The sequence below is a fragment of the Gastrolobium bilobum genome, unplaced genomic scaffold (assembly GCF_033153095.1).
Source record: "Gastrolobium bilobum isolate Gb01-03AN ecotype WA unplaced genomic scaffold, APGP_CSIRO_Gbil_v1 utg12810, whole genome shotgun sequence".
Taxonomy (NCBI): domain Eukaryota; kingdom Viridiplantae; phylum Streptophyta; class Magnoliopsida; order Fabales; family Fabaceae; genus Gastrolobium; species Gastrolobium bilobum.
The window spans coordinates 246,341-260,906 of NW_026897312.1; the positions used below are offsets into that span (position 1 = coordinate 246,341).

Here is a 14,566-nt window from a genome sequence, read left to right on the forward strand (position 1 = left end):
TTCTTTCTTTTCTTTTTTTGAAAAGGTAATGGACCTCACAATTTTATCTCTGTTGCATGAGATAATGCAACGTGAGATTAATAGATCCCCTAAGATAATATACTTAAAATGGAACAAAATTAAATACTTACCAAAAAGAGATAAATGATATTTAACAAGGAAGAGAGAGATAAGAGTGTTGAAATCTAAGCAAGTAGTCACAAGAAGAAGAAGGCCCAATAGAAAAGTGAGTCCTTCGTGGTGAAGAAATCACTTCCTGACCACGTATAATTTTAAGCTCTTGCCAGTTGCCACCATGAATCAAATTATTGCCACGTGTCACAACCCCAGATGCTCATCAGCCTTCACATCAGATTCTGAAATTAGCCACGTTATCAAGCCTATCCAAATGAACCCTTTTCCCATATTTCCTTATTTGAACATTAAAATTGAAACCTTCTTTTTCTTTTTCTTTTTCTACAAGTCAAGCATGCATGACGTTCGTAATGACATCTTCAATACTTACACCAAACAAACACAAATTCCAATACCTCTCTTAAACCCTTATTTTGTAATCACATCTACTTTACTTATCTCAAACAAACACAAACTTCAAAACCCCTCTAAAACCTTCAAGCACAAACTTCAAAACAAAACTATATGCTTCTTCACTAGCAAAAAAAAAATAAAAAAACTCATGAAGGGTGATACCATTTCCAGGTCAGTTACTTTCTTCTAAATTCATCTCAACCTATCTATAGCTCTATGTTCTTGTTACTATTTCATTTTATCCAAATTGTACCTTGTTTTTTATTTTATTTTATGATAAATTTGTGGTTGCTGCATAAGCTTTTTTTTATGCTTCTTTTATGTTTCTATGTTATAATTTTCTTTACTTTGAAGACTTTGCTAACAATTTATGAAAAGTTGACAAAAAAATTTGTTTATTTGTTGGTTGGAAATGGCTGCAGGGTTAGAAAACCACGCAAGAGACGCAGTGGTGGAAGTGATTCAGTGGAAAACACACTTGAGAAGTGGAAGAAGTATAACAGGCAACAACAACTTGGTTGTGGAGAAAATGGTGTGGAAGTGATTCACAAAGTTCCTGCAAAGGGTTCAAGAAAAGGGTGCATGAGAGGTAAAGGAGGGCCTCAGAATTCTGATTGCAAGTTCAGAGGTGTGAGGCAGAGGATTTGGGGTAAGTGGGTTGCTGAGATTCGTGAACCAATCTCATGTAAGCATGTTTGTGAGAAGAAACCAAATAGGCTTTGGCTTGGTACTTTCTCTACTGCACTTGAAGCTGCTCTTGCTTATGATGAAGCAGCTAGAGCTATGTATGGCCCTTGTGCCTATTTGAACTTTCCTGAGTCTACAGTGAAGGAAATAGTATCTAATGATGGATCATCATCTAGTGCTTATGATAAAAAATCACCAAGTGGTGGTTATGTGGATACTTTGAATGGTGGTGATCTTGCTAAAGATGATGTGTTTGAGGGGAATCTTCATCAGTCTCATGAAGACAAAGCCAAATTTTCTGAGGTTGGTGTCTTTGAGGAATCACAAGAGGAACTGGTTCATTCTGAAGCTTGGGTGGCTGATGTGTCAATAGAAGAATCAAAGGAATTGGCAATTGGCACTGTCCAATGTCAAACAAATGAGAAATGTAAGGCAATAATTCATCAAGGGTCTTTCAAGAATGGAATAAATGGAGACAGTGAAGAAATAGAGAGTGAATCAGAGAAGGTTTTGAAAAACTCTAAGGAGCCTATGGATATAGCAAGAAATACAGAAGCTGATTGTAGCTCTTCTGATAATACTGAACGTGTGAAGAGTGAAGAAACAAGAGGAGAATCAGTGGAAACTTTGAAATCATGTGAGTTAAGCCATAGGGAGGAAGTAATTTCTGAAATCATGGAACTTTGTAGCAGGAAGTGCTCTACGATTAGCCATGTTCATTCACAAAATGAGCAATATAAAAATGAACAGTTTGATGAGATGAAAACTGAGCTTAAGAGTTTGGATTGCAAGCTGAGAGCCCATTCTATTGATTGCAAAAACGAGACACCTAAAGTAGAGGATTCCTATCATTCCATGCAAGGAATTCATGTGTTAGGTGGTGGCACTGTTGGACAAATTGAAAGAATATCCCAAGTTGAGGCTTTGAACATCAATACTAATAGGAAGTTTTGTGATATTTCTCAACAGCTACAGAAACTGGGTGGTTACCTTCCTGGACATTTGAATAATATGCAAACTGCAGAGTTGGAAGTGGGTTATGATTATAGTTTCTTAAGTCCTGACTATGATTTTGGGTTATTGGAAGAACAGAAGTTACTTGATGTATGCTTCTCACATATAGGATCTTAAAAGAGTTGTTGAATCAATGTTTACAAGGTTTTGTTTTTCACTTTAGTGGGTTGTTGCAGCATTTTTTTGGAAAAATTATATTTATAAATTTTTTAATTATAAATTCTTATAAACTCAATTATGTATCATGTGAAATACAATACTCGAGTATGCATTTTCTGGAATACATAATTAAGTTTATAAAAATTTGTAAACAAAAATTATAAATATAACTCTTAGTGTTTGAATAACTCTCTAGTTTTCATTCTCTTTTTTCGCTTGTCAAACTCTATAAATGATGAGTTATATTTGTCCTGCACAACTTTAGATGTGGCTGTATAAGTTTTTTTTTTTTTTTTTTTTGGTAAACTGCTGTATAAGTTTTTTATTTTTATTTTTTGATAAACTGCGGTATAAGTTTTTATTGCGTTCTCATTTTGCTACTGTCAATTTTTTAATTTTTTTTTTTAAATATTTCCTTGGTAAAATACTTGAGACATATTAATCGTTTATTCAACAATTAAATCAAATGTTTCCTTCATGAGCTTTGATTTCCTCGTTACAAGAAGGAATTTTTTGTCCTGCTAAACACACAAGTTAAATAATAGAGAAAAGTTCACTAATGTTTCTATCATTTATTTCAAAATTATGTATGTCTCAGTGATTTTTTTTATCAGATATACTCCTGTAGTTTTTTGTTTTTTACAAATCACAGAGACATATGTGATAAAAAAAAAATTATAAAGACATAGATGATTCTAAAGCAAATCACATGGACATTAATGAACTTTTTCCTAAATAATATTAAAGAAAATGAAAAAGACACTTTATTCAATGACTTGGTCTTCTAGATAGTCGTTGCATATTCTTCTTACACTATAATACTTGTTTATCCCTTCATTTAATGGAAAAAGAAGATCTACATCTATGCTTTATTAAAGTTAAGAAAATGAGGGGGAAGGCAAAAAAAATCAAGTGTTTTTTGTAAAAAATAAGATGAGAAAAAGAGTGGATTTTATATAAAAAAAACTTATAAAAAAATACATCTTGCACATGAAAGTTTAAACGATATAAAATAACATATGCTTTTATAAATATATAAAATAACACTTAATTCCCCAATAAAAATATTGTATACATTTTTATAAAATTAAATTAATTTTAGAATGATATTTTTTTATAAACAGGAAACTTTATGTAATTTTAATAACGTATATTATCAAAAAAATTCATAAAAAATTTACACATGTAAAATTATGGCTAAAATACGTTATAAATATTTTTTATGAAATAAGAGACATGGTCTACGAATTAGAATACCAAAGGCTAGAAATATCAGTTACTTAATGAAGACATACCTTTTCTATGAAAATATTTTATAAATTTTTTTTTTCTCATTTTATAAAAAAAATTGTATTTTGTAAACTTTTGCTTTTGCATTTTGAAGATTAGGATTAAACTATGCGTACGCAAATCTTAGAAGAATTGACACCCGTACAAAAGTAAACCTTTTACATTGATTCTAATTGTTTTATTGAAAAATATTTTCTTCAGCATGAAAATTCAATTTTCATGTTGTAATCCTTTAATTTGTGTGCAAAAGTTTTCTTCTTTTTTTTCTCATTTTAATGAATGTGGGACTCACCACTAGTTGAGTCACAACATGAGAATTCAATTCTCATGCAACATAAGAAAATCAAACCCCTTATTTTATTTAGCTAATATTTTGAGTGTTTATTTTTATTAAGAATAATTAGTTACTATATTTGTTTATTTAAATTCTAAATTAGTATTGGGGTGACGGTAGAAACTCCCAAAGGTTTCTTTTAAATTTTTATTGATTGGGACAAATAGCAGGGTATTAGTTAGACTCGGTAAAACAGACTTGGCTCAACCAGTCAAACGGAGCGAGGCGGGCTGAGTTTTTCAACCCATCTCAAAAGCGGGGCGGGGCGGGACATGCTCATTTTTTGGCGGGTTGATGGCGGGCATAGGCAGGCCGAGGCGGGTCAGTGTAAAATAGGCTCGGGCTGGCGGCCAACCCGCCCAACCCGCCAAACGGGGCGGGACGGGCTGAGTTTTTCAACCGACTTTCAAAAGCGGAGCGAGACGGGCGGACTCATTTTTTGACGAGGTGGGGCAAGGCGGAGCGGGCCACCCACTTTGCCACCTCTAGTATTAGTATAAAATGAGATTTCACATCTTTCAAGAAAATTAGAAAATATTATAAAAATTAATGAAAAGTATCATTAAGAAGTAATATTAAATATAAATTATACAAAATTATAAAACAAAAATTTAAATTTTAGAGAGAGAAGCACCATTTAATTTTATATAGTAGTTAGAATTATCGTTAATAAAATCTTAAACTATAGTTGATTCACATGACACGCAGTTGTCGAGATTGTTTACAATAAATATTGAATACTGTGATAATGGATTTGAATCCTCTCATGTAAAAAGAGTGATCATATAATTATATTATTTAATCACAATCACTTATTGTGATGAGATAAGAAAGAAAAAAATATATGATTTTTAAATAAGTAATTATGATCAAATAACATGATCAAATTATCATTTTTATATATGAGAGGATTCAAATCCCTTTAATAACTATTATGTCATAATTACCTATTGATTATTATTGACCAAGCAGAGATGAATAATAACCCTTACTAACAAACAAATCAGAATGATGTATCTTAGAGAACAAACCAATGGTTGCTTACCTACAATTACCATAGGTAAGGTTCATAAGGTACACAACGCAATTGCATTTCAAAAGACTTTCTTCTTTTCTATATGGCTAATTTAAAATTAACATTGCCAGTCTTCAAGGAGTTTGGTAATTTCGTCACACTAATAATGAAAATGACCAGGACTCATCAAAAGAAGAACACATACTACACACCAAACATAGACAAAGCTTTGCACAATCTCCTAATAAATACAAATTACCAACAAAAGCCACAAGGCCAAAAGACTTGGCTTCTATGCTGCAGGCTTGGTCATTCAATAATTTTCTCCCTCTCAGTGCTTCTTTTGGCCATTCAAACTCTCTCTACTTGCACCAGCCAGATTTTGACAACTGATTTGCAGCAATTACTCTGACATTCTAATGATTTACTATAATCCTGCACTGCTACTGGATTCTCTTCAATTGCAGGGATTAGAGGGGGTGCAAAGCCTGTTAGTGTCCGTATAGTAGAACTCTTGAGAATCATGTACTGAGCATCCTGAAAATGGCCTTTCAACCTCCTGATAAGTGAAAGCTGGAACTTCTGAATACTGAATACATGACTTTGAATGCAAGTTAGTCAGTCTCTTGTTCCATCTTCATACCAGATCATACCCCATTGGCCACTTCTGCTGCTAAACCTTAAAAATAAGATAATATAAATATTAAAACTCAATAGTAATCTTCAGAAGAGAACATATCCTGTATCATTTTGCCATAGTTCTTTGAGCTAAGATTTGAATTTTAATAGTAAGACGGATCATAATCCACCAATACAAAGTCTCCAAATTATCACCATCAAAATGAACTAAAGACTTTACCTCCAAACTCCAGCTAGAACACGCAAAGTCATGAAGATAAACAGTCCTGCCCAGACTCCAGGAAGTCCAAGTACTGGAGCAGCCACAAGCAGGAAAATTGAAGAAACTAGTCCAACTAGCACCTACCAACAACAAAAGCCAAAAACAAAAGGGAAGAAAGAAAGAATGGAAAAAAAAAAAAAAAAAAAAAGGCAAAAGGAAATAAGTTAAGAGGAAAATATCATATGAAATGTTTAAGTATCGTTTAATTATTGGACTTGGTAATTACCGTAGAGTAAGCTGCATATCCAAAGTCCGATACCCCATAATAAATTCCATCAATAACAAATGCCAAAGCATTCACTGGTTGAGTTCCAGCAACAAACTGCACATGCGAGTAAATTTCAGATGTTTCAAACGACATTACTATATAAAAATGCATCCACATAAAGCATAGAAAATCATAATACATATAATGAACATATATTAGTCCCACTAAAAGGTAGCATTACTAAAACGCCCCTCAAGCACATAACTTCGGATTCTGTCCTAAAACATCAGCTTTCAATTTATCCGGAAAGTTTTCAGCAGGCAAGATATGATTTATCCATATAAGAGGAATAGGAGTATAAATCTAAAAATAGATTTCTATGTAAATGGAAATCTAAAAGAAATTCAGTTCAACTTGTAGCCATGCAACAATCGATTATATTGATCAATTATGGCAATTCATACTCTGTAAGAAAAAATTTGGCAGAAAATATCAAAATGACCTAAGTTTATGCATTCATCACAACCAAGTAACTTTAGAAGATAAATAGTTCAAGGTATTCCATTTTTTGAGGGAAAAAAAGAGAGTTGCACTCTTTACTTTATTGGACAAACTCCTTCCCCAGTAAATACACTATATAGTGTAAGGTTTTCAACCATAAGGATTTCAATTTCAAGTTGGTCCTTAAGGACCTGATTTAGCCACTCAGTCCCACTTTTGGACAGGCTGATCACCTGATTCTTAAAAGTCAATCCATGACAACTAGGGAGTGGCATGAAGCCTACAAAATGGTAGTAAATCTACTTTTCTGCAAAAAATTGTGATTTCTTACCAATATACCTGACTGAGCAACATCCAGAACTTCCGAATCTGAGGTAAATAAACTAGAAAATGCTCCAAACCCAAAGAATAAGATCATAGACAAAGTGATTCCTGCTCCTAAACCAATCTGTTTGACATGTTTCAGAGTAGGAGGAGAAAGTTGATCAGTATAAGTTCCAACCTCATTAAAAGAAAACATGAAGGAAGGAGGGAAGCAGTTTATGGTGACAACAATCAGTAACCTGTAGCACTCTATATATAATGAGGCGTGCTTGTTCATAATTTCCCTTGGAGTAACTACTGGCAAGAAGTGCCTGTAAAAGATGTCATTATAACAACATAACGTAGTAAGTTTCAGCCAAACAACTTCCAATCACCCAATAATTTTCAAACAATATGTTTGTGTCATATCTTAAATAATATGAATTCAACTAAAAGTAGAATTCATACCATCTGTGTCAGTCGAAGTAGCATGAGACACAGCCAATTCTTTCAATACTTACCAATTTTTTCTTTTGCCACATTGGAGGATCTGGTAGAATACTGGAATTCCTTACTAATACCATTTCAGTATCTTACAAAATGGAAAAATATCAATCTTATCGTGCAAGGGACGGTATTTTGCTTAGAAGTTTGAAATCATTTTTTCTTATCAGCAAAAGTTTTAAAACTTAATGACCCAATTTGCTTGATTTCATGGTTAGGGAAAGTCACGAAATGTTGACCATATTGCATTTCATACAAATAAAATAAAATAAAATTTTATTCTTGAATTCATGAGTTGACCATACTGCCATGAGATATGTTTTGATCATTTGATCTAGTGAAATTTTGGTCTATATCTAAATAACATGCACTTTATAGTCCAATGCAATAATATTATCTAACCTGACCAGCAAGCGCCAGAGCATCAGTGAGCAAAGATACAGACAACCAAACTTGCATGCAAATTTGATGACCTGCCATAGATATAGGGCCCTGCTTAGCTGCCACAGATGTTGCCAGTGTGATAGTTATAAAAACAGCCAAAGTCCTGCCAATAAGAAGACCACCTACAGAATGCAATAGTTAAAAGCAAAAATTAATCCATATTGCTTCTTAACTCATATCATGTCTTCTGTCAAGTCATAGAAGTTGTTAACCAAAGAAACATTTTCAAGCTAATGTAAATCATATCTCATAGCTAAAAATACAAAACAATACATTATCATCAGCCAATAGACACAAAATTCCTTTCAAAAGTTCAAATGCCACCAAATTCACCTTTAAGAGGCAATGCAATTGTAATATCCTTTGGAAAATGGACTCTATTCAATAAATATTATAATACATTACTTTTAAAATCAGTCAATCTCATCTAGTTCTATCAGCAATAGATTACTAAGAAACAGTCACATGTGAAACTAGGTTCGACCGGTCAAGGAAAAAAAATCAATTTAATTCCCACATTTTTTATATTGTGAACTAACCTACAAAGATCTCCAACAAATATTGTTGGAGGACAAATTATTATCCTTCTAGTTTCTAAAAACTCTCATTCCAACTGACTAGACATTAAACAGTAAAATCAAACTTGAATTAACAAGTAAAGTCTCACCAAGAGTTTCAAGCAAAAGGTAGAAATAAATGCAAAATCAATAGAGAATACACTTGAAGCATAAAATAACAAAAACCAAAAATATATATGATCCCCATACTCGCATTTAGTTGATTAGTTTTGAAGATAAGGCATTGTTGAGTTGAGATACTCAATGAGTTAAATTTTTGCTATCCACAATCATGCACAGGTGAAGTATGTCTTGGAAAATTCCAATGACATACTGCTGAATCTAGTAATCACTTTTCCGATCGACTCTGATCATTCCATTATCATTACCAAAACTAATCATTTTGTTTGAAGGATAAGGAAAGCCAAAGCAACAATTTAACTTAATTGGGAAAAAGTACCAGATTTCAGATAGCTGAAAACTTTTCTTCCATCAAAATCAAAAGGGATTAGCAGAACTTTGCCACTTAATTTCCATAGAAGAATGAAAGCTGTTAAGTATCTGGTGAACATAAAGACAAACTCTGTTAAAAGCAGAAGATCACATGAACTAAGGGACATGTGCAAAATGCCCAGACAATACTAAGTTTACCACAGCACTGACGTACTCAGAGATCACAGTGGCAATTGCAGCACCACCAATGCCAAGACCAAAAAGAAATATTAATATCGGATCCAATATGATATTAAGAAAGTTGCCAGCACCTGACATTTCAAGACAAGCCTTAGTCATTTACACATCCAGCAAATCCTTTTACCTAGACATATACTCCTACTTCTCCAAAGCAACACTGGCAGAGCTGCATGGAGCATTTTGCAGGTATAAACATGTAAAAACAAAGAAAAAGATAGCCCATGGAACCAATGTGCAGTGAGAATTTATAGAAAATCATCATGTAAATCATAAATGTAAATTAGAAAGCCAAACATCTGCTTTCTCTTTTATGCAGAAAAAGGTAAAATGAAGAAAACCCAAAAAGATTTTGCAGGTAATAGCTATTTGCCTAGCGTTATCCCTAATTCATTCATCATTCTTTATTGTAAAATTGCATTGAGCCTGCATTTCATATAGTAGTCCAACAGAGCCGTTACCAAGAATTAAGATTGTTTAAATGATCATGTTGTCAACAAAGTAAAATTTGTTGCATCTTTCCATTTATAAACAGCATAAAACGGGCACATCCATAAAGTATAAACAACAGAGCCTTCTGTTTTTGGATTCTGCCAATGTATACTTGTTTGAATTCAATTTTTCAAATTATGTCATACTTTGTCTCTTTCTCTTGATTCTCAAAGGCATATTTAAGCGTTAATTTCTTGTCTAAATTGAATTACTTCTAACTCTCTGCCGTTATAATTAAAAACTTAAGTATTATTGCCAATTAAAATTAGTGACAAAGTATCCTTGCCAAAAGAACCCCATGAAGAAATTCCTAATTTCAATTGCATGTAACATATGAGAGAGAGAGAGAGAGAGAAGAAGCTGTTGCAATACTTGCCAACAGCATATAGGGGCGTCTTTGTATCCAAATATCCACGAAAAGTGCCTTGTGCAGCTAATGCAATCACAATTGGAAGAGCACCAAAGGCCCTCAATGTAAGAAAATGCTCAGCAGGTCCACGCATGGAAGAATCCTGTACAGCATATAAAATGGAACAAATGATGCAAATAAGATCTCTATTCAGTCTAAGATTATGCAAGTAAAATTAAATTATATAAATCAAACACCCATGAAGAGCTGAAAAAATGCTTTGTTTACTTTTCATGACCCCAAACCAACAAAAAAGCAACAAAATACCAGTGTTTATAAAAAAAATTGGAAAGCCAAACAATAGGACTGATAGCTGATGAATGTGAAGCAAAACAAAGTAAATTTACATTGATTATTAATATGCTTCTTGAATTGATCAAAACATGTATGATTAACTATTATGCTACAATTACAGAATGAAATTGGTCTTTAAAGTTTTCCAAATTGTTATAGAAATTAACTTAGGCATGAGAGCCATCCTCAACACATTTCATATGACAAATAAAAGCTTACTTAAAATGAAACATAATTTTACATCTGAAATTTATTTTTCATTTTTTTTCCCAATATATCCCATGATTTCTACACCACTATCTAGCATATAAGAACAGAGTAAGAAAAAATTTCACTAGCAATTGTACAACAGAAAACAAGGTTATAAGCAACTAAACACACTTGTATGAGCAAACCTCAATATAAATGCGAAACATTAGCTGAATATTGCTTTCTGTTGAGATATATAGTCTCACATTGATTGTGTGGGCAACTAATGTGGCCTTTATAAGGCCTTGAGCACTCCCACCCTTTGAGCTAGCTTTTGGGGTGATGTATCCCAAGGTTCTTTACATGGTATCAGAGTCTCACCGTCCCCCACTTTAAAGTGGAATTAAAATAAAAAGCACAAAAAGGTAAACCAAAAATTGGGCCTATGCAATTCCACGCTTCTAGCCCAAAGGACTCTTGCGTGAGGGGGCGTGTTGAGATATATAGTCCCACATTGATTGTGTGGGCAACTAATGTGGCCTTTATAAGGCCTTGAGCACTCCCACCCTTTGAGCTAGTTTTTGGGGTGGTGTATCCCAAGGTTCTTTACACAATTAAGATATATTTTCATGATAGCTCTACCTCATCCACACAGACGTTGTATAAATACATTTAGATCTAACCCTGAATAAATTACTTTGCTTCTAGTGTTTGCAACCAATGATTTTTATTTTTATTTTTTCCTTTTCCTAGAGTTGGGTGGGTGAGGTTGTCTTGCTCAGCAAAGTGCAGACTCAAGAAGAAAGTATTACATGAAGAAGCATAATAAAAAAATGAATTGATGTATGGATCAATAATCAGCCAAGTTTGACATACAGCGGGTATACCCATGATATTCATAAGAATGCCAGAGCCAAGGGAAAGTGCCACAGTTTCAGCAATTCCAAGAGTTGCAGCGAGTGCTAGAGAAGTTGATACTGAAGGAAGGAGCTTCTTGCTTTGATACTTGCTTGAAAAATCTTGATAACACCCACATAAGACCAGAACTCTCAGTAGATACATCTGAAGAAGAAATCTAAAACCATATCCAGGAAAAGTAGACATCCTACTAAAAGTGTGATAGCTTTCTTGAACAACTTACCACTTTCATCACTTCGGCTGTAACCTTCCTCCTTACTAATTAGTGCCTGCTCCTCCGCAACAAAGGATGTAGTAATATTAAGTAAAGGAACATTGAATACTTTTGAGACAAGATTAAACACAGAAGCTGAAACCCCAACTGCCGCCAGTTCAACTGCCCCTGCATAGATAAAACTAATTAAGGGAGAATTCTCTCTACTACAACAAACATAGATCAATATAAATCAAAACAAACAGAACCAGAGAAAAGCCAATACTTGCTACCATCATTGTCATTGACAACAACAGGATTACAATTATTTATTAAACAGCCAACAATGCTAAGCAATTAGAATAATTAAAATTTCAATCATAAACTCTTTCCACAGAAATACCTATGTGGCCAACGAATGCTGTGTCAATCAATGAGGCGAGTGGGTCAGCCGCCAAAGCCAAAGCAGCAGGAAGTGCAATGGACAGTATATCCATCCCAAGTTCATCAAATTTTAGCCAACCATTTCTGCTCATAGTCCAATAAACAAACTTCAAAGCCCCAATATATAATAAATAAATAAATACCCTTAAATCAATTTCAGAATCCCACTTATGCATAAAATTAAATTCAAACAAAGCATGGACGACAAGTTCATCAAATTTAAGCCATCCATTTCGTTTCAAAGCCAAAGAAACTAACTCCAAAACTCCAATTTACAACTAATTAAATAAATAAAACCCTCAAATCAATTTCAAAATCCCAATCACGTATAAAATTAAATTCACATGCAGCACAAACAACATATTCATCAAAATTAAGCACCACATTTCTGTTCAAAGCCCAAGAAACAAACTTCAAAACCCCAATTCACAAATAACTATATTAAAACCCTTATATCAATTTCAAAATCCCAATTAAGCACAAAACTGAGCTCAAATAAAGCATAAACAACAAATTCATTAAATGAAAGTCACTCATGTCTGTTCAAATACCAAGAAACAAACTTCAAAACTCAAGTTATAAATAACTAAACAAATCTTAAACCAAATCAAAATTCACTTTACCACTAAAATTAAACTCAAAACAAAGCATAGACAACAAATTCATCAAATTTAAGCTACCAATTTTTGTTAAGATCCCAAGAAACAAACTTTAAAACCCAAATTTAAAAATTAAAAAAAAACAAATCAAAATTAAAATTTAACTCGAAACAATTCAAAACCAAATAAAATAAAAAATAAAAAAAATCCCAGCTCCACTTGGAAATCAAAATCAAAGAGTACCTGAAACGAGGAAGCAGAGAAGAAAACGAATTATGAACTTGTTTAGGGGAGGTGGATTGGAGGGACGGAGTTTCATCAGAATCAGTGTTGTCACTGTTGTTGTGAAGAGAAGCTTTAGTTGCAACTCGAACTCGAAGACGAGCAAAGCAATGAGGTTTTGTGGTTAGTGTTGGAGATTTCAAAGAGTGTATGCAGAGAAAACAGGTAGAGAGAGAAGACGCCATTCTCAATTTGGAGCATCAGAATCAGAAGAATGAAAAGTGGCGAAACCAAACAGAGCTCAACTATATCTTCATTTTTCTTTATTTTTTTGTTTTGAATTTAACGGATATATGTATTTATATGGCCAGAAAAAATAAATAAATAATAAATATCTGTGTTGGTAGGGCCATGCTCTGTTTGGGTCTCCAAAATTGTTTACGTTTAGGAATTTGAGCCTCATGTTTTTTTTTATAAAGTACAACAGTTCAACCTAATGGAAATGTACGTAAATTTTAGTACAAGATGTACTCATATTTTAGTACCATTTTGTCGTTCGTTTAGATCAACTAATTTTATAAAGGTTTTTGTCAGTTAAAATCATATAAATTATGTTGTTTTAGTCACTTACGTAAAGTATGATCGGTTATATTTTGTTTAAATTTAAAAAGTTATTTTTTTTCACTTTACACGTCAGCGATGTGACTGAAAAAAGAAAAAAAAAAAAGTAATTTTTCAGATTTACATAAAGTATGACCGGTCATACTTTGTGTAAATCACCTAAAAGAACACAATTTATATCCTTTTAGATGATACTTCTTTTTATCTTTTGTAGAATAATTTTTTTATAAACAATCGTAACTACGAGAGACAATTTTATTCTAAGTCAGAAATATTTACATTGTAATAGGACTAACTCTCGAGAAAAAATTACATTTATAAAGACTTGAATCTAAGATATTGCTAAAGTAAAATTACTTGAACCAGCCTCTTTGGTATAAAATAAAATAAAAATTTAATCAAAAATCTTTTAAAAAGACGTTTAATAAAATTGATTATTTCAAAAATCAATTAAACGGACCATTTACTTGCTCAAGTACTCTTAAACTTTGACTACCCACTGCTTTAATTATGAATGTTGTGGTCTGCTAATTTCTTCATTACATGTTAAAATTTTGTGTTTATAACTCTCTTTCTAGACGATAAATTAGTGGGATTCAACCAATATTATCGAACAAAAAGATAGATACAAAATTCTAACATCATCAAATCATATTAAATTTTAATATGAGAGAATTCGTTCAATCTAATTTGCTCTCAGCCTCACTCCATATGCATATGATGGGGGTGCTTCTCATTTTTTATTCGGTTTAATTTACGCTTTTATGTACTGTTATCTACTATGCTAACGGAAAGAACGAAACAATTCCGTGCATCGTCTTGGATATAAATCTTGTATTGACATAAAAAGTATACAGTGAGATCACTCATATCATCATCATGTCCAATTGCAACACTTCATTTTAGATTATAAAATTGTTAACACATTTTTTTTTAAGGGAAAAGTATCTATCATTTTAAAGGATGTAAAGTTGTATCATTTTAAGTGAGAGAAAGAGATAAATAAAGGAGAAAAGAGAGTAAACAAAAATATATAAAGATGTGAGTTTC

At 32.7% G+C, this 14,566-nt stretch overlaps 2 protein-coding genes across 4 annotated transcripts; one reads left to right on the plus strand and one right to left on the minus strand.

Moving 5' to 3' along the window:
- The first annotated feature begins 676 nt into the window (after positions 1-676).
- LOC133305883 (uncharacterized) lies at positions 677-2,346 on the plus strand. Its single transcript, XM_061506125.1, has 2 exons — positions 677-699; positions 951-2,346. Exons 1-2 carry the CDS (start codon positions 677-679, stop codon positions 2,344-2,346), a joined length of 1,419 nt encoding a protein of 472 aa, XP_061362109.1.
- A 2,743-nt stretch (positions 2,347-5,089) lies between these two features.
- LOC133305886 (protein DETOXIFICATION 44, chloroplastic) lies at positions 5,090-13,209 on the minus strand. Of its 3 annotated transcripts, none has more exons than XM_061506130.1 (13): positions 12,917-13,209; positions 12,034-12,158; positions 11,661-11,813; positions 11,396-11,538; positions 10,004-10,139; positions 9,113-9,209; positions 8,906-9,006; positions 7,847-8,010; positions 7,201-7,272; positions 6,969-7,085; positions 6,155-6,250; positions 5,887-6,008; positions 5,090-5,706 (listed from the first exon to the last, which is right to left on the minus strand). In XM_061506130.1, the coding sequence occupies exons 1-13, from the start codon at positions 13,138-13,140 to the stop codon at positions 5,646-5,648; spliced, it is 1,611 nt and encodes a 536-aa protein (XP_061362114.1). In that variant the 5' UTR covers positions 13,141-13,209; the 3' UTR covers positions 5,090-5,645. The 3 variants fall into 3 exon arrangements, with proteins under 3 accessions (XP_061362114.1, XP_061362113.1, XP_061362115.1); XM_061506129.1 differs by having other exon boundaries at positions 11,661-11,819; XM_061506131.1 differs by lacking the exon at positions 5,090-5,706 and having other exon boundaries at positions 6,977-7,085; positions 11,661-11,819.
- Positions 13,210-14,566: the final 1,357 nt, after the last annotated feature.